This window comes from Crocuta crocuta, unplaced genomic scaffold, assembly GCF_008692635.1.
Source record: "Crocuta crocuta isolate KB4526 unplaced genomic scaffold, BGI_CrCroc_1.0 scaffold72, whole genome shotgun sequence".
Classification (NCBI taxonomy): domain Eukaryota; kingdom Metazoa; phylum Chordata; class Mammalia; order Carnivora; family Hyaenidae; genus Crocuta; species Crocuta crocuta.
Window position 1 is genome coordinate 7,698,777 of NW_027529427.1, and position 19,762 is coordinate 7,718,538.

The following is a 19,762-nucleotide window of genomic DNA, read 5'->3' on the forward strand; positions in this document are numbered from 1 at the left end:
TACAATATGGTGAGTTTTGACAGGTGTACACTCCATGAAATCACCACCACAATCAACACACAGAACTTTTCTTCATCCTGAAGTTTCCTCCTGCACCTTTGCAAACATTTTAATGCAAATAATGAGCCTTTTAAAATTCAGGGCACCTGCGTGGCTCAGCAGGCTAAACATCTGACTCTTGATTTCTGCTTAGGTCATGATCTCATGGTTTGTTAGACTGAGCCCTCCATCAGGCTCTACGCAGACAGCACAGAGCCTGCTTGGTATTCTCTTTCTCTGCGCCTTCCCTGCTTGTGTGCTCACATGCGCGCACGCTCTCTCACTCTCTCTCAAAATAAATAAATGAACTTTAGAAATTTTTTAAATAAAATTCAGGAACATTTTGATCTGATCAAAACAGTATTTGTTACACTTTTGGCTTTTTTGGTTACCAAGTAAGAGCACCAGGCACAGTGAATTGTCCTTAGGCCGCAGCCCATCTGCTACTTCAACAAGTCCCTTGCACTGGACCACCAAATCCAGGGGCCCTCCCCCATTCCCAGAGGAGGGTGCCAGGGCTTGAGAGCGAGGTGTAGCACACAGCTACCTCAGGGGCAGAGTGCTGCTGGCATATCCAGTCTAGGGGCATGGAGAGGAAAGGTGGGGGCCAGACCAAGGGTCGTGGATGGTGTATAAGAGTTTAGATTTTAACCTTTAGGCAAGAAAGAGTCATTGGAGAATTGTGACTGAGGAAGTGATAGAATCAGATCTGCACATGAGAAAAATCACTCTCAGGAACTGGGTCCAAGTTACAAATGGTAAGGACTGATTTAGGGCGGAGATGGTAGGGGTGGAGAGGGGTGAAGCATGTGGAATCTAGAAAGCAGAATTGACAGGCAGGGATGCTCCGGTTGGGCATAGGGTTTTATAAGAGAGGGAGGAATCATACACAACCCCCAGGATTATTGTTTGGCCAACAGGGGTGGCTTTTATAGAGGCTGTAGGTGATTTGGGCAGGTAGATAGATTGGTAAAGGAAGATGTTAGTTTTAGATGTGCCGGGTTGAGATGTCTGTGAGATACATGAATATAGATGTCTGAGAGAGGGGTCTGTGGGTAGAGGCCCAGACTGAATATTTGAGGATCATCCTCATCGGAGTGACACTTTACTTTAGAAAACATGTTCAGAGTGGTGCCTGGATGGCTCGGTTGGTCAAGTGTCCGACTCTTGATTTCGGCTCAGGTCATGATCTTACAATTTGTGAGTTTGAGCCCTGCATTAGGCTCCGTGCTGTCAGTTCAGAGCCTGCTTGGGATTCTCTGTCTCCCCCTCTATCGTGCCTTCTCTCTCCCACACCCCTGCATGCAGGCATACATGCTCTCTCTCTCTCAGAATAAATAAATAAACATTTAAGAAAATGTGTTCAGAAACTCCCAATATGTAAGCAACAGCTAGAAAAGCAAAGCAAAGGTAAGTCCTGGCATTGTCTGGGAGGCATTCTCTGATTCCCAGGTCAGGTTTAGGTCCTTTTGATTTGGGTCTCTCACCTCCAACCTATACTACGTAGTTCTCCTATCAAAGCATTCATCCTGGGATGTCTGTGTGGTTCCATTGGTTGAGTGTCCTGCTCTTGATTTCAGCTCAAGTCATGATCCCACAGTTGTGAGATCGAGCCCCACATCAGGCTTGATGCTGAGCGTAGAGCCTACTTGATATTCTCTTTCTCTCTCCCTCTGCCCCTCTCCCCTGCTCATGCTCTTTCTCTGTCTCTCTCTCTCTGTCTCTCTCTGTCTCAAATAAAAAATAAAATGTATTTAAAAAACCATTCATTCCCCATTTTGGTAATTGCCTACTAATTGTTTCTTTTCCCCACAAGGCTATAAGCTTGTGAGACTGGCACTAAGGTTGGTTCACTGCTGTAGCCTCAGCCCCTCTCACAGAGTCAGGCATCTAATAGAAACTCAACACATACTTTCATGCCTGTCAGTTGAATGCCTCCCCAACCACCATGACTATAGGAGATCCTTCTAGGTTGAGGGAGTGATGCAGAGAAGATACTACCAGACAGGCCAGAAGCACTAAGACCAGAGCCTCATACAAGGTGGTGTAGGGACGCACAGGAGAAAGTAATGGAAGGCTCTACAAAGTTCATTTGAGCCAGGCCTTGAAGGGTGAGGAAAAGGTCTCCAAGCTGGGAGGGAATAACATTCTAGGCCTGGGGATACAAAATACACAAGGGCACAAAAGCGTGAAAAGGTTGCATGTGATCAGCCTAAGAGGCTGGAATTTGGGAGGATGAGGACCGGCAGGAGATGAAACTTGAGTAACTGGGGACCTACAGGCTTATGACAACTTAGAGCGAGGAGTTGGAACTTGACTGTGCAACAGGAAGCTAGTGGAGGTTTCTAAGCAGGATAACAATGTGATCAGGTTACGGTTTGGGAAAGAAATCTCTGGGATAGAATAAAGAGGTGGGGACCCACTCCCCCTGCAGAACGCACTTTGGGCAAGCACCAAGCACCCGGGTCAACAGAAGACCACACCTGGAGAAACAGTGGTATGAATGAGATGCAGGGGTAGGGGGTGGGGGGGAAGAGATGACTTGGGAGGCAGGCAGGAGTCTGCTTGGAGCTGATGAGCCCAACGAGTCAGCCAAAAGAGTCTCTAGAACCTTCTTCCGAGGAATCTAAAATTCAGGGCCTCCTAGGTCCCAGAGCATCAGTGACAATAAACCACATGACGCTTTGGGGTCCTGCTGCGTGCATGCGTTAATGGTCGGATGTGGGCAGAAAACCTTGGCAACACGGCCAGCAGGATCCTACCTTACTTCAGACGAAATCTGGTCACAGGCCCTGGTGTTCTGATGACTGTTTTAGTCTAACATGAGCATGATTATGCCTGTCAGAAAGGTTTTGGTAGGAGTTCTTTGGAAAAGCCAGGCGCCTTCTTTACAAGTCATCTTTGATGAGCTTGTATTTCAAAGGTACTTTTTGGCCAGCAATGACAAACAAATTGCTCCTGAACTAGATGGGAAAGATCTAAGCACATCGTCTAAGCACAACACTTTGTCTTTATTTGCCCTTAAAAATCTGTACAAACAAACATGAAGAGACTCTGGACTCTTAGAATAATATTTTCTGTGGACATATATGGACAGCTAAGCAAAACCCCAAGGGGAAAAAAACCCTTCTATTAAAATAAAAATAAAGATCCCCCACAGCTTTATCCTTTGCTCACTGGGGTCCCTTTATTCCATTTTGAGATAAAAGTACTTCAGTTTCTCAGAAGATGCTGATTAAGAGTTGAACAAAAAGAAAGTATTTTCTACGTACCTTCCTGCCTACCTGTCTCTGGCCCTGAATCTTCCAGCCATAAGTGTAGTCCTTCATGCACAGCTGGGGTAATGGCACCCTGAGTAAATACTAAGTGCTACTCGGGATCCCCTGGGGGAAAAGCCGTCCTCCTCATTGGTCAGTGAGAATACTGTGCTCACGGCTCCTACCCCCAACCAAGAGTCCACAGCTAAAGCTCGTGGAGGGCTCTCTGGGATCCAAATCACACCCTTCGCACCACCACCCCACTGCCTTGTGATCCTTGCCCCTGGACTTGCTTTTGGCTCCTGTCCACCCTCTGTGTCAGCATCTGGAGCTGACAATCGTGGGAGCACCTGGTGGTTGGTCGGGAGGAAAAGAGTAAGTGGAGAGTGTGCGGTCAGTTTCACGTGCACATTGAAGGAAGAACACAGAGGGTGACCATCTCTGTGGGAGTGACTCTGGGAAACTGTCTGTGCTTGGATCCTGGGGAATTATTACAAAGTGGCGCGAGCCTGGCTGGCAGCAAGCCTTGATCTTGGGGTTGTGAGTTCGAGCCCCAGGTTGGGCGAGGAGATTACTTAAAAACTTTTTTGTTTTAGTAAAAAATAATAATAAATAAACAAAGTGGTTTGCAGGTTGGGCACAAACTCTGAACTTCCTTCCTTCTCGAGGTCTTAGGTAGAGAAGGTCCCGTCCTAAGAAAGCAGCTCAGGGAAACGTCCCCTTGCTTTTTCAGCTGTGGGCATGCATGTTTGTGCCCACAGAGATGCACATGACAAATTGTGCCTCAACACAGCCCAACAGGTTCATTCTGTTTACATTTTACTAGCTTTGAACAGCAGGAAGAAACCTTAAATATCTCCTTTCTTCTCGCAATCCCTTTCTCTAATAAAATTTCTGGAGATAAAGCAGAGAATAATTAAAGCGGCCATTTAAATCAAGGACCTGGTTTGGCTTGGCCTCCCTTGGAGACCTTTTAGCTTGTGCTGTGCTAATAAAGGCCAGGCAGGTTAAGCTGACCCGAGCGAAAGGCAGGGTGACAGTTCCAGAGGCTGGCGGGGAGGGGACCGTGTAGGCCACTGCGGCTCATTTAGCCCCTCACTCAATATTGTTGTTCCATTGAAATCAAGTTGAAGCTGACATGGAGGGCGAGGGCAGCCTCCAGGAGGTGGGGGAGAGACCAGGAGGTCAGGGAAGACGAGGAAGAGAGCAGTTCCGGTGTGGAGTGGGACCAGGCTGTCACTCTCTGGGGAAGCTGGAAAGAATTTCATTTTCATACGTCCACAAACCTCAGTTCTGCCTCCTTATCTGTCACTGGCTGGTTCCTCCTGCGCAGAGAACTCTGGAAAGCAGCAACCCCCAACTTTCTTTTTTCCCCCCTAAAACACACATGAGGCACAGTCCCATGGGCATATCCAGATTACAGGCTGCGGCACAGATAAATCAGTCTGTGGGTTGGGAGCGGTTCCCAGTGAAACTCCACTTCTTTCTCTCCCACTCAGACCTCCATACAAGTAAGTGTAACACGTTACTCTATCCTGAGCCCTGGGTGCAGGATTCTGGCCAATAATGGCTGCCAAATAAATATTTACTAAGTGAAAGATAGCCTTGAATCCACACTAATTTGTATTTTTGAGGAGTCATTCATAAATTGTGGCATTTTAACTATTAGTTGGCAATTAATCACAATAAGCCAGCAGGATCTTGTGATTGCCATTACATGGGTTGGTCAGAAGGAATATTTGTTAGCATTTTTATAGGGTCTTAAAGTAGTTTTAGCTCTATGACTGATAAAGCCAAGTACAAGCTTTATCATCCCTGCCTCTTGACTGTCAGCACTATGTAGATAAACTCATAAGAGTTCCCAGAGAGGAACTTTTTAAGAGATGCTTAACCAGGAGACCAGAAGAGAGAGATTCTTAATGTTGCCTGATTACCATAGACCCTCTTGGGGCTTAACGTGTGCTGACAAAAGGTTAATTTCAAGATCTTATACAAATCAAGGGTAAGAGTCTACATCAGGATCCAAATTTGGGGCATTTTGTCACTTTACTGCTGTTGTCCACTCTGAAAGTTGGAATCGGGTCCGAAGACACAGACCACTCTGTCTCCTAGGGCGTCTCGGGGCAGGGAAATGGTAATAGATGGGGACTGAAGGGCAACTTTGCCTTGTCATCCAGATTTTTCTATTCTGGCTGATTTTTTAAAATGAGGATTTATGTATCACTTTTAAGAACAGCAGGCATATTTTAAGTAAGCATATTTTAGTAAAAATAATATAATAAAGTGTGGTGTCGAGATTGCCAATCAGATATAGTCATGGCAGTTGTCACTCATCAGGCCACCAGTCATTTAGATGGTTCTGGAAAGTTCCATAGCTGTCGGAAGGTGCTGGGGCAGAGCAGGGGAAGCCGGGAAATAGAGTCAGGTGCACAGCGACCCCAAGCAGGGTCTGTGGTTGCTGAATCGAGACTGTTAGGCATGGAAGTGGCGGTCTAGGGAGTTAGGTGAGCCAGATGATAAGTCTGCCCATAATAATGGAAAATGAGTGCACAGGGAGAATTTCAGAAACATGAAGCAATAGCACAGGTGATCTGCATAGGAGTTAGGTACAGACTTCGGCTATTAAGAGCATGAGAAAAGGAGCTAGAGAAAAACAGTGCAGAGAAACAAGGCTCCATTTCTCCCTGTTGGCTACACTGCCTGGCACAATCTGGAGAATACTTCATATTTTCTCCATGGATTCAAGGGTACTTCCCGACTATTTTAGGTACGCCAGCTAGACACAGTGACCTTTGGACCGATAACCTTTCAGCCTCAAGATATAATTTCCTTCTCTCTGGAGGCCTTGAACAAAATTTTCTGTTAGTTAATTTGAAAGCCCATTCTTTGTACTACTTAGTTCTAATTATGGCCATCTTCTTTTTTGAATGGAAAATTAAGAAAGTTGGACTTAGGTTGGTTTTTACATACTTTTGTGATCTAATAAGAGTCTGAAAGATGTTTACATCCCAATATTCAACCACTCTGTTGTTTGTTTGTTTTTTAATGTTTATTTATTTTCAAGAGACAGATTGCGAGCAGGGGAGGGGCAGAGAGAGGGGAGACACAGAATCTGAAGCAGGCTCCAGGCTCTGAGCCGTCATCACAAGCCCAAGGTGGGGCTCAAACCCACAAACTAGTGAGATCATGACCTGAGCCGAAGTGGGATGCCCAACCAACTGAGCCACCAAGGTGCCCCCAATATTCAACTGCTTTGAAAGATCTGAGATGAATTGTCACTGTTTTTATCAAATTGCTGTTTTACTCTTCCCAAACTAGTTTTGGTAGGAAGAGTGACTTCTGAAACAACAGATACTTTGTTCCATATAGTATGTTAAGAGAGTGGAGAAGCATAGGGGTAGTGAGGACTATAAGACAATACTGATAAGCCCAGGAAAGAAGCAAACAGACATTCTGAGTAATGATTTGGGGAGCATATCTGGAGAGGAAGATTTGGAACAACTCTCCCCGTAAGGCAGACTTATCTCATTCATGAGTTGCTCCTTCTTCAGGGAGCCAGGCCCACTTAGACTCTTCTTTAGAGATAGAGTCCACTGTCCTCTCTGATGCACTTCACCTTGCTGAACAAGTTCATCTTCGTGTGAAGCAGGGTGAAGATTATTCACTCCTGGAGAAAGCTGTCACAACATTTTGATAACCAGCAGAAGTGATTCAGCAAGCCCATCTGTCGTTATCTGGCGAGAGGACCCCAGAGGGTGGCGTTTCTTTAGGGAAACTTTATGGCCCCCTCCTCCTGCAATACCCACCAAAAGTAGTATGAAGGCCAACATAAAATACTGCTATGGTGTTAGCATTAAGTATTAAATATATTAAATATAATCATTGTGCTTTTATCCATCTGTTTCTCAATTGCTTAGGGTTTTGGGGAAAACTGAAAAATCAATAAGACAAAATATATCATCCATAAGGCATTTATACTGATGAAAATAGACCGAGTTGGGTTTTTTTTGTTTTTTTGGGGTTTTTTTAATTGGTTTGGTATGGGATTTTTTGGGTTTTTTTGCTTTTGACTAGGGATATTTTAGGGACTTTGAAGAAAGGACCTAAAAATTATTACTCAGCCTGGTATTTATTCTGCAACATATGCTGACCTCTAACTTTGAGAGCTGAAAAGCCTAATCCTTGATCATCCCAGAATGAGTTTAGGAATTTGTGATCATTTCCTTTTTACTGGGTATTTGCATACATCACTCACCAGCTAGGTTTAGAAGGATGAGCAGGCTCTCTGTGCTAAGACAGAATGATGTGAATTTAGGGCCAACGTGAAGTGTTCATTTATCAATTAGCCCTTAATGACCATTTATGTAGCATGACAATATACAGAGAAGACAAACTGTCTTCCATAGTGTACTTTTTTAAATAGGCTAATAAGAATGGTTAGGGTTTTATATTTTCATCTACGTTTTACATTAGGGCTTTCGTGGGTATTTGCTCTGAGTCGAGGGGAAGGGTCAATGTATATAAATAAGAAGAAGGATATCTGGCAAGATTGGGAACATGACCTCTTGCCCTCCAAAGCCTGGGAAGCCCTGCTGAATGCTCCCGATCTTAGCAGTGTATGGACACGGTGTGAACTCTCCCCTCTGCATACAGAGTGGGGGTTAGAGGTTAATGAATGAGTGCTCTCCTCACCCACGAGATCCTGTTCGATGGTGGTTTTATAAATAAGGGCTTAAATGGGGTCAGAATAGGACCTGCATATTGCTTCCAAACTTTCTAAATCTGTTTGAAGTGATGGCGTTCAGAGATGACACCCTTCCACCAGGGAAGGGAGGCCTGGGGCTCTGGGCTTGGGGAACTGGATGGCTGTACTGGTTCAATATGTCTAAAAGCAGGACCAAATGGAAAACAAAGCGGGGGGGGGGGTCCTTGCTGCCCCCTATTCTTCTCTAGTAATCCCTTAAAAAATAATTGCAGACCCAAACCTCTGGCCTCTAGCACATTTTCCACCTGATTAGAGGCCTTTGTGAGGTTGGGAAAGGGACCCGCGGCCTTGTACATTGTGCTGAGGCCTGAAATGTCCAGCTGGGATTTTTTTCCATCAAAAGGGGATTTTAGTAAAACCATTATCAGGGGCTTAAAGGAGAAAAGCTGTTGAGCTGCAAGTGAGGGGGTAGATTAGCATTAGCAGGCTTGTTCTGGGCACTGGTGGAAGGGTGGGAAGGTGTCTGCAGCCCTGCGCACAAGCGCTGGGATTTCTTTGCAAGTCCCCGGCAGGTGCAGAGGGAGGAGTGGGCACAGGAGTGGGAGCCGCCAGGCTCGGGAATGGTCCATGGGGATTTACCTCTGGGGCGTCGGGTGCGAAGTGACCCAAATCAGGGAGGATTGCAAGAAAATGCAGGGTACCTGCTCAGTGGTATGAGAGGCCCCAGACATGCTTCATTGTAGGTTATGTGCCTCTATGTCACCTGGAACGCCCCCCACCCCACCCCACACACCACTCTCTGGGCCCCTCTTCACACTCTCCGTAGATAGGCCAACCAGAACTCAAGGAGCCGGGAAGGAGCTGTGCTGGATCACTTTAAATTAAGGACATGGATGTGTGTGTAGACACCTTTATTGCTGTGCGGCAGGGACAGAAGGGACAGAAGAAGGTTAGGAGAACAGCGGCAGTGGCTGCCCTGTGTGCAAAATAGTAGTCAGGCTGTGTGGACTGGCAGCCCTCTTGGGTGAGGGCTTGTGGAGTTACCTGAAATTGTCTTCATGGGGTTACCAGAGCTGTCTGGTAGCATCTGGAAGGCATCAGCGATGCCTTCTTTGCCGGAACGGAGCATGGAAGGCTGAGCCGCATCGAGCTGGTGGGCAGCATGCAGGCCACTGGAGCCAGCCGCTGGCCACAGGGCCCGTGTGACGGATGTCGCTCGCCAGTGGCCCCGGAGACGCCCGTTTTCTGTTTCTCCCTGTGTACACCGTCGCCCTGGCTTGTTTTCCCTGTACACCCAGGGTGCGGGATAGAACACGGCACCCTCCTGACTGCAGATGCTGACCGCTGTGGGGGACAGGAGGGGTGCAAGCCTCCATGTCTGAGCAAGACACTGATCCTAGCCGTCACCTTCCCTGCACGTCCCCAGCCGTCCCCAGCCGCAGGCTCACCTTTGGCCAGCCCGGTGGACTGGTAGTCAGAATTTTTATCTCAAGTCAGATTCCAACAACCAGTGCAAGAGGGCCTGTCTTCTTGAAGATGTGTGCTAGCCCAGGAGAGCGGTTCTTGGAGGCTGCGCATCAATGAGCAACGTGCTGGTTCCTTCTAACGCCCATCTTGAGGAGCTGCTAGTCATCAAATAGTCTGTGCTTTCCCTCACTTAGTTTCATGAAGTCTCTCTGGATTATTCTGGCTCCTCAAGCCCACCCTGTGTTGTCGCGTCCTCGGCCTCGTGTGGAGGGATACGTACTCCCCCGCCTTCTGCTACCACTTCTTTTCTTTACTTGGGCTGCTGTCCCTCAGCCTGTGCTTGGCGTGGTCACTAACAGTGGGATGTTTCGGCTACAATGTCCATAGGGCTGCCTGGGGAGATTTTCGGCTTTTATTAGGCATTCACGGATGGTGCCCAGATCACTAATTTGCTTCGTGGCTGGGGCCTGAGTTCCAGAAGTTTTTTCCTTTCTTTTCTCTCCCTCTCCAACCCAAACTGACCTCTGTATTACTGAGCTAATAAAGCGCTGCCCTCCACAGTGAATGCGGCTTGGGAGGAGTAGCCACAGGGGACATCCACCTTCCACCTTCCACCTTTTCATTCCGTATTTGCACCAACTGCTCTTCAGATCCGGCTTTGATTCCCCGAGGCCAGACTATGGGGAGCCGGGAGAGCAAGCGCCCCCAAGGCCTCTCCAGCCCTCGGTCTGTCCCCCATTGTGGCAGTTTAGGAAATCTGGCCACCTTGGTTTAGAAGTTCTTTTCTCTTTGTTTTAATTTCTCCTGCCTTTTCCTACTGTCTGTTTTCCATAGGAGGACTTTAGATATGTGAGCAACCACACTCCTTTATCAGGCTCTTAAACATTTTCAATTTCATAGACTCCTTTAGATTTTATGAAGGTGTCTTCATCAGTAATAAAGATGCTCCTTTTGTCATAAAAATAGACACTCCTAAAATTGTGAGAATACTTGTTTTTTCTCAAAGGCTCTCTAGAATTTTTCATTACAGATATATGCTTTCTATTCTTTTGTAATAATAAAAAAAAAAGCCAGCACGTTTGCTGTTAAAACTCTCTCCATGTATGACTGTAAAACTTCACCCCATTTTGTTCTCCCAAACTTCCCAAATATGACAATCTAACATGATTTGTACAAGATGATCTTTAAGAAAAATTAGAAATCGATGTTTGCTTCTCACAGCAGAGCACTGTGAGCAAACTCAGGGAACCTTTATGAGGTCACATCTGTTACCTTGCTCGGAGAACAAAGTGCTGGACACCTGGCCTCCTTTGAGGAGCTTCACTGATGTTTTAAAGTTGAATTTCATCTTTTTGGCAATACGAAATCCCTCCCTTGTCAACTCTTAGACTCTAGGGAAAAGTCTTTGACTTGGGGGGAAGATAGGGCCGGAGGTGACTGGATGGCATCTGTCTGAAGGGGAAGGTTTAGGCGCCCCACTGGAAATAATCTCTAATTTGCAGACAATGCTGCCGCCTGCTGACAAGACATAGGGCTTGCAGACTTTGTGGATAAATACATTTCATGTCTTCCACGCTGGAAAACAAATTTCCGTTCATTTGCAGTAACCATGATGTGTTTTTCTGCTTTATTGTGGATCTTAAAATCATCTTAGTAAACTAGGGGGAAAGAAAACACATGGTTGAACTCCCAGGTACTTCTGATACTGGTGTAGACTTGATTCATAGCTGCATCACAGTGGGGGAGGTCAGTCTTGGGTGAAAGGTTTCTTGCTTTTGTTTTTTTTTTTTGCAGGGAGGGAGGAAGCTCAAGAAGCAGTGTACAAGAAGTCAAATTTTATTTTCCACTCCTGCCTTTTGATAAAGTGTAGCCTTCTGTCTCCTAACTCACATATCTGCATTTTTTTTTTTCAATTTTTAAAAGAGATTTTAAGTAATCTCTACACCAAACGTGGGGCTCGAACTTACATCCCCAAGATCAAGGGTTGCATACTCTACCCACTGAACTAGCCAGACACCCCTACATTTTTGTATCTAAAGCAAGCAGTAATGAGGCTGTTTGCTGCTAAATCCCGTGTTGTGCATACTCAAGTGAATTTCTGCAGTTCCTCTTGTGAGTCCACTGAAATTTAGAACTTCATGTGTGGAAGAAGATAGGGCAGCTGTCTTCCTCTGGGCCATGCTGCTCTGATTGTCGCCAGTTGGCTCTGAGCACAATGGCAGGGCATCTGGCTAAAGTGCACAGGCGTCAGCTCGGGTCGGAAGAGCCTGTCACCTAGTCCAGTTTCACAGAACGTGGAGACCTTGACTGCTTCCTGCAGCAGCAGCTGTGAGCCTGATAAAACTTACTTCGGAGAACTTGGTCATACCATTTTTACGGAGAATTCCTGAAACCCTCTAAATTGTGTGCACGGGAATGAACTAGAAGAGCTAGGAATTGTCACTTTAGTTTTGTCACTTCCATGTTGTTTCCTTTGGACACAACTACTGGTCCTTTCTGGTTACTGTATTTTGGTTCACAGTACTGAGCTTTTGAGCTATGAAGCTAAGGCTTAAAACACTGAAGTAAAATGGAAGGTGCAGATTAGTTGTCGCCCATCTGAGAACATTAAGAATTTGAGGGACATAACTGTTGTTAATTTCTCCCTTAGTTTATCCATCTGTCCACTTTTAGCCTCAGTGATTTTACTGAAGATTCTAGGAATATTATGACTCTTTTGGTTCCTCCCTATTTAAAGACCATTTCTCAAAAAGCAAAATGGTAGCAGGTAGCTATTCCTACACAGATCTGTGCATTAAAATGCCAGTTTAGGGTAAGGGTTTCCTAAAGAGAAATATTATTATGGGTATTTGTAAATATTGTCATATTCTCTTCAGATGAGGAAAACCGTACTTTCCAAACCACGTTGAGCTATCCCGTGCTATTTATAAAAAGTTAATCTGGTCTCCAAGAATGATTTTCCCACAGTCCAGGTCCAGTGACTTGAATCCATGCTATGAGTAGTAATTACTGACAGACAGCTGTGTGCGAGGCCCTCCTTCTGGAGTGTGGATTACATAAACCGAGGAGCAATAAACAACCGAGTGCCTGATATTAACAAATTAGACCCTTGTACTCTTTCTGGACAAGAGGGATTTGTAACTAAAACATCTGGTAAGTCAAGCCTTTTTACCTTTGAATGAAGAGGAAATAGCTGGTGATCCTGAAACTTGATTCTACTTTATAAGGATTGTGTGACAGGCATTTGTAGTGTGCAGAACATGTGCGAATTCTTCACACCAGCACAGACTTAGAGCATTCGTACTTCTCATCACTATTTGTGACAAAGCAGTGTTCTGGAAGTTGGCTCAAGTCCTCTGAGGACAACAGGGGACAGATCTGACACGACTGGCTACTTCAATACCCTACAGCCCATTTACCAACTTGCACTAGTTTTTCAGCTTCTCAAATAACTCTATATACAATGCTTGCCAGACATCTCTAAGCTGGCACAATGTAGTAATACATATTAAATGGTAGTGCCTTTCAGCACTTGGTTTTGTTTTGTTTTGTTTTGTTTTTCCTACTCCCAATGAAAACAGGCTGTGGTTTAGCACCTTTCTGAAGCCAGGGGTCAGGGTGGCACTTTGCAGTATCTCCGGGAAAGATCAAAGAGCTACCTGCATGCTTATCAACCTCTGAGGTGGTCAGTCAAGTCTGAAGCAGTCGTGGTTCTGATAAATACTCCTGTCACGGAGGCAAAACCGTCTCAGCTTTGTCAAGCCTCTCTCTCCCCATTTATAAAATTAAGTGTGCAGTGTCAACCAGATTTGTGAAAACAAACATTTTGAGACAGAAAGTGAACACCCTGTCATGACTAAATTCTTCCAGTGGGTTGCATTCGCATCCCTAACAGTGTCCCACCTTGGGTTTCTTTGTTGCTGCAGAACTCATTCTTTCCTTTGTAACTGACGCTATTTTCCACCATCACAAATAAAAGCGAACTTACAAGGATATGTGGCATTTGTGTTTTACGCAATCATAGTCTAAGCATAATGAGGTAATAAAAACAGAAGTCTTTTTTAAAGAAAAGAACGTGCACTTTTCTGGGTTAACGAACAGCAAGCAGAGGAACTGCACTTCTATTTTATTGGCGGGGATGTTCAACATACCCCCACGCTAGTGCTGCACAGTTAAGATCTCAAGCTTACTTTCTCTTCCACCTTAACCGGAAGACTCGACTTTACATAGTACCAAATGTTCTGGGTTGGTACAGGCAACTCCACCAGGCAAAATCAGAGCAATCCCTGGAAAAGAGGAAAAGACTGAAACTGATCATTTGTGGACATTTAAATGTATTCATTGTCTAGAAATACTTGTTTTCTATGCAAGCCCCAAAAGTACATGCTCCTTCCAGCTGTGCACTTACCTTTGCTAAGTTCTAAATTATTAGTAGTTGGCAATGACCCAAATATGAATGTCTTATCCGTTTGATACCATTCACGCTTCAAAATATTTTAACTTGCCACATCATATTGGAACAAAAATGAGATATGTGACCCAAGCACAGGCCTGCGTTTGACCATAGCTTTCCAGTTTCTGATCCTGTGCTCCACAGTATCTCATCAGAAAGCCTCACCCCTGCCTCCGTAGGAGTTCGGAGGCGCACAGAGTTTAGGTCTTGCCCTTTACTAAGTGGATAGAAATAACCTAACAGGGAGTGATGTGAGATGCAGGGAAGAGAAGGGCGACAGAGAAGGCCACCGCTCCATGACTTACTGTAGCTTCCCTTTCTCCAGCAGGGCAGCTGAGAGCAGGGGCGAGGGGCTCCCCCTTTCTCGGGACTGGCAAGAGGCAGTTGTCAGAGGCTGCATGAGGTCTTGGTTTCGTTTTACAAATCCGATCTTTTAATAAAGAGGTCCTTATTTGGAAACACAGTGGTCGCTGGGGGCCATACATTTCCCCTTTGAAAACTTGAGTTCACATTTTCTAAGTCAAAAGTAAAAAAGGTTTTACTAATTCCAAGACCAGTGTCTATCTAGTAACTGCTGCAGGAAAGCACCAGGATTTAGGGCACAGGCCATACTTCAGTTTCCAGAGCATGTGTCTTCAAGAGAAAAGTCCTTACCTTTAAAAGGAAACTCCAATAAAAAGAGACTTGCCTTTTCAGATCTTTGTTGATTTGAATCATGAAAGAATTTGATGAGTTTGAGTTTTCTTAACTATTTAAAGACAGGCTATAAGTGAGGCAGGCATCCCTGTCCCTGTTACCCAATGTGGGGTAAACCAGGCGGGGGCCCTCCAGCACCTTAGGACTGAGGAATCCCACAGAAGGGAGTCCACAGCAGGGAGCATCATGCAACAGCGCCCAGCATTTCTCGCTAGCTAGAGGCCTAGCATGGTCCTTACGGGCTGCAGAAATTGTCTGCACCCCAGTGAGGTTGCATTTATCTTTTCCAGACAGACTTTAAGGGCTACTGCCCAATGAGGCTCAGAAAAGAAAGGTGCGTGGAGCCCTGTCCTCACCAGTAACTAGTTTCTATGAGGCTTATTACTTCTGGATGATAAAGTTTACACTAAGTTCCTATTCTGATTTTTCACTTCTGAAGTTTCAGCAAATACCTGAACCAGGCTTTCCGATTTTCCTAAAAATTGCCCCGAAGTGCTTTTTAACTTTTGTAGCGCCCACAAAATATCAGATCATTTTCTTTAGTGCTTCTGATTCCTGTAGGTATGGTGGAGATCGGCTCCCCACCCGTATTCCCTTTAAATAGTGCCCTGTGGCATGAGCTTGTCCATACTGTGCCACTCATTTCTGTGAGGTCACCTTACTGGAAACCAAGGTACCATCAGTAGCTGAACCTTCTCAGCATACGGAAGGGAGGTGGACTTTGGAACTGGACCTGGTTTGAGCCCCGGTCCCCCTCAATTAGCGGCTGGGTGACTTAAGACAAGTAGTATGCCTTATCTGGAAATAAGGATACCTGTTTGAACAGGCTGCTTTGAGGACTAAAAGGAGAAGTATTCAGGTACCATGCAAAGTATACCATAGTTCTCAATACATATTTGTTTCTTTCTACCCATGAAGGTTGAGAGATATAAACAGTTAACCTTGACTGATGAAAGTAAATGGTTTATTCATCATTTCCAGAGACACTCCAGATATATTAAGTATACCCAGTTCAGCATGAGGACAGTAGGCCCATGATCTTAACTTTCAAACATTCACTCACCGACCTTTAGTCAAGCTTGTATTTATTTAGCCTTGCAAGTAAAAAACAAAACCAAACAGAAAGGTGGAAAAATCTCCCCATTAGTTGGTAGGACTGTGTATTAAAATGAAGAATGTGGGCGCAGAGTCTAGGAGCACTTAGGAGGTGCTCAAGTTGTGATGGACTGAGTCTGTAGTCATACAGTCTGGGAGGAAGAAAAATCCTCCAAGAACTTACAGCTTATGGAAACTTCATGCGTTACAGTGCCACATCAGAATGCTGACCCTAACTCCAAGTCCCAGCTTCTTACTAGGGTTCACACTTTTTCCCCCCAGGCCGTAAGCGCTTGCAACCTAAGAGGGAAGAAAGAGCTCCACACCTTCCCCAAAGAAAAGGAAGATGGATCTAGTGTCAGGCTCAATTAGACCCAATTGTGATGGCTCTCTCCAAAAAGGAACAATGCAGCTTTTGTGACAGGCTCAAGCAGAAGCTTGGAAATTTTACAAAACAACCTTATCCCAAGAGAAACTTGGGTTCTAGCTCTCTTCCTGGAAAGAGGTGTCATTGCAGTAAAGTTTTATACCACCATTATCAGCTCTTGCTGGGATCTGTATTTTTGGTTTAAAAAAAAAAAATCTCAGCCACAACGAAGAAAGACCTATGTGAAACCAAGAATATGCCCTGCTCCACTGTCTGAGCGCTCAGACCCTTCCACCTCCACAGCCCAACCACAGGGTGTCGATTATCTAGTTATTGTCTATCAAAGGGAACTCTTTGCTAGAATTGCTGGTATTCATTTATCTGCCCCAAAGAATTGTCTAAGAACCCTCACCACAGTGGATCGAGTGGCCAGCCTCAGCGCTGGAAGTGCTTAAAATGCAAATGTGCAACAACTCCTGGCCAACCTCCCCCTCCCCCAGGAAAGTGCTTATATACAGCCGGGCCTGGAGGAGAATGTTAAAAAGAGGGGCTGAACTGCCTTCCTCCCCTCCACTAGGACCCTCACTCACACTGTGAGATTCAGCACGCATGAGCGAGCAAGCGAGCTGGCGAGCAAGGACAGCGCTCTTTTAACTTTCTGAACAATGGCTTCGGTTCCCTCCACCCTTCACCATTTCACATCCTCCCCACATCCACTTAGAGTGGAGAGAAACCCCTCTTTCTCCCCCACCTCCACATCTCATGACCCATTTTTCAACGGGACCCCTTGACCTCCTTTCCACCCTGGGGAAACCGTGAACTCTTACAGTTCTCGTTTTCAAAAAGTTCCATTTTGCTCAGTTTTTTTTTTTTTAAATGTCCATGTTGTTGACAGTTTAAAACCAAGAATTAGATCAATCTCCAGTCCAGTCACATTGCTAGAAACAAAACATTTAGATGTCAGTGGTAAACCTTATACAGAATAAATGTTTAACGGTGAGCTTACTCACACACCACATAGGATGCCCCGAACCCTATACCTTATTTCCTCTTAAGAGTACACAAACAGCACCTCCTACTTTGGCGTGGGCCCAAACACACCCTGCCTTCAAAATAATTCACAGATACAAGGTTTTTTGGTTTTTTTTTTTCAAAAACATACTTCATATTTCCTCTTTTATTATATAAATATCAGTTTAACCTTTTACTGTAAGAATATAAACGTTTTAAGAGGATCTTTGTTATTATTTATACAAATTCACAAACAGTACAATTAATTGATAAAGGTCTCTGGGTTTCTTTAACTCCATGGTCTCGCAGGTTGCTGTGGAGGATTCTAAAAAAAATAAACAAAACTCCAACAGAAATATACATCCTACTCAAAAGCAATTGTGTTTTAAAGCCACGAGTCCCAACCCCCACCAAAATAAAGAAAGCCATCTATGCCTCCATTTAGAAACAGATTTTTGTAAAACCCACAAACTCCCATTTTATGAACAGAACAGAGATGAAACAGGAGTTTCAGTCTCCTCCCCTTCGCGGTACAGCCCCAGGGGCTCTGCGGGCCACCTCTGCTCCCCATGCTTCCAACAGGAAGCCTCACCGTGTGACCTTTTTGTGGGGAAACTTGGAAGAGGGTGAGGGTAGGGCAGAATTTGCATATATAATCATCATTTTCAAGACACAATCTGCATCTCAAGCAAACAAAAGTTCAACTCTCATTTCTTCCACACATTTGTGCTATAAATTAAGTCAAGATTTATGGACACCATTGGGCCCTCAAATCCCAATGGACGGGGAGAAAAAAATTCTAGCCAGAATGTGGAAGTGGACACGCTGGATGGATGGGGTTTGGGAAGAAGCCAAAACAAAATGGACGTACAAACCCAATGGGCATCTTTCCAGTCTAGGCACAAAAACGTTTCAGTCTCAAAATATCTCTCTTGTAGAATTCCAGGGCTTCAGAGAAAAAAGTAAACTAAAACAAGGAAGCNGACTATATTCAGCAGAGAAAAAAAAAAGGACCATGATTTCGAATTTCTCCAAAAAATGAAAACAAGAAAGACAAAAAAAGGAAATGAAGGTGAACAGCAGAGCACTGTAGGAGAAGTGAGGAGAAGAGATTAGTTACAAAGTGGAAGGAAAAAGGGTGAAAAGGCCGTGGTAGCTGGGTTTGCTCTTTTTACATTTGGAAATAAAAACCAGATCGCAGTATTCAAATGAAAGCTTAAGTGAAGGCAGACATTTTCCTCAACTCCCCAGGGTTTTAAGGACTAGTCACTCCCCACCCCCTCCCCCAATTCCAAACGCAAAGCAGTGGGGGATACAGTAGCTCAAACAGTCCTCCAACCCCCTGCCGAGAGGAGTGGGTGGATAAGTAACTGTTTCCATCTCTATCCTCAGGGAAAAAGAGAAGGGAGTAAGGTAGGAACCCCAGACGCAATGAGAACGGGTGCTTGGTGGGCGGAGGTGCTGGAGGAGGGAGAAAATGAGCCTGACGCTTGGTGTCACTGCCCCCATCTCATCCACTACAATGATCTGTGTGTAAGTGGGCATGTCAAGTGGGGGTGGGGGGCGGGCGTGGTGGTGACCGGAGGATGAACAGGGTGGGACAAGGGGAGCAGGTACTGCTGCCCTCACCTGACCTTCTCACTGTCCGTCATCTGCCAGAGTCCCAGGTTGAGTACCTTGAGGCAGGGCAGCTGCGTGATGCGCTCCAGGCCGCGCTTGGTGATTCGGGTGCAGCCATACAGGTCTATGCCAGTGAGCTGGCTCAGGTGCTCAGCGATCAGCTCCAGGCCCTTGTCTGTGATGCGCACACACTGTCCGATGTTGAGCGTGCGCAGCCCATGCATCTGCCGCACCATGCGGTTGATGCCATCGTCGCTGATGTGGCAAGAGCAGAGGGACAGGGACTTGAGGCCGTCCAGGCCCTGGGCTATGTAAGCCAGACTCTGGTCCCCCACCTTGTCACAGAACGACACATCCAGCCCTGAGAGGCGAAGGCTGCCCATGGCCAGATGCATGATGCCAGTGTCACTGATGTTATCGCAGGAGCGCAGGTTAAGGCTGCGTAGGCTGCCCATGTGCGACAGGTGCAGGAGGCCCGCGTCCGAGATGCCTCCGCAGAAGCTGAGGTTGAGGAGCCTCAGGCCCGTCAGCCCCCGGGAGATGTGCTTTAGAGAAAGGTCGGTGAGCTTCTGGCAGTCCTGCAGCGTGAGCTGCTCCAGGCCCAGGCAGCCCTCGGCGGCGCTGCGCGTCATGCCGGCCAGGTGCCCTATGCCCACGTCCGAGAGGTGGCGGCAGCTGCGGAGATTAAGGCTCTTGAGGCGCTGCAGGCCCCAGGCGATGAGCAGGAGGCCGGTATTGGTGATGTTGCTGCAACCCCCCAGCTCCAGCACCTCCAGGCCCTTGAGGTACTGGGCTATGCGGCCCAGGCTGCTGTCGGTGATCTGCTTGCAGAGGCTCAGGTTCAGGGCACGCAGGGAGCCGATCTCCTGCACAAACGCGTGGCCCAGCCCGTTGTCAGTGAGGTTGTAGCAGCCGCTTAGGTTGAGGCTCTCGATGTTGGCCATGCCCTGGATCACGTAGCTGAGGCTGCGGCGGAGGCTCAGGATCTGCACGCGGCGGATACCCCGGGCCTGCAGGCTGGGGAACAGCGACGGGTTGGCCCGGCGCAGGAG

General features: G+C 46.2%; 2 protein-coding genes across 3 annotated transcripts in view; one reads left to right on the plus strand and one right to left on the minus strand.

Annotated features, from left to right (window-relative positions):
* The window catches only part of WNT5B (Wnt family member 5B), a 105,793-nt gene that overhangs the window by 36,853 nt on the left and 49,178 nt on the right, over positions 1 to 19,762 (plus strand). The window lies entirely within an intron of this gene.
* FBXL14 (F-box and leucine rich repeat protein 14) overlaps positions 13,550 to 19,762 on the minus strand; it is a 6,471-nt gene continuing 258 nt past the window's right edge. Inside the window, exons 2-3 of one of the 2 annotated variants that reach the window (XM_077759235.1) lie at positions 18,720 to 19,761; positions 13,550 to 13,754 (exon numbers count right to left, since the gene is read on the minus strand). In XM_077759235.1, coding sequence (XP_077615361.1) covers positions 13,691 to 13,754; positions 18,720 to 19,761 — 1,106 coding nt within the window. In that variant the 3' untranslated portion in view covers positions 13,550 to 13,690. Of the gene's footprint in view, positions 13,773 to 18,719; position 19,762 lie in introns of both variants that reach the window. The other variant, XM_077759234.1, reaches the window with a different exon arrangement.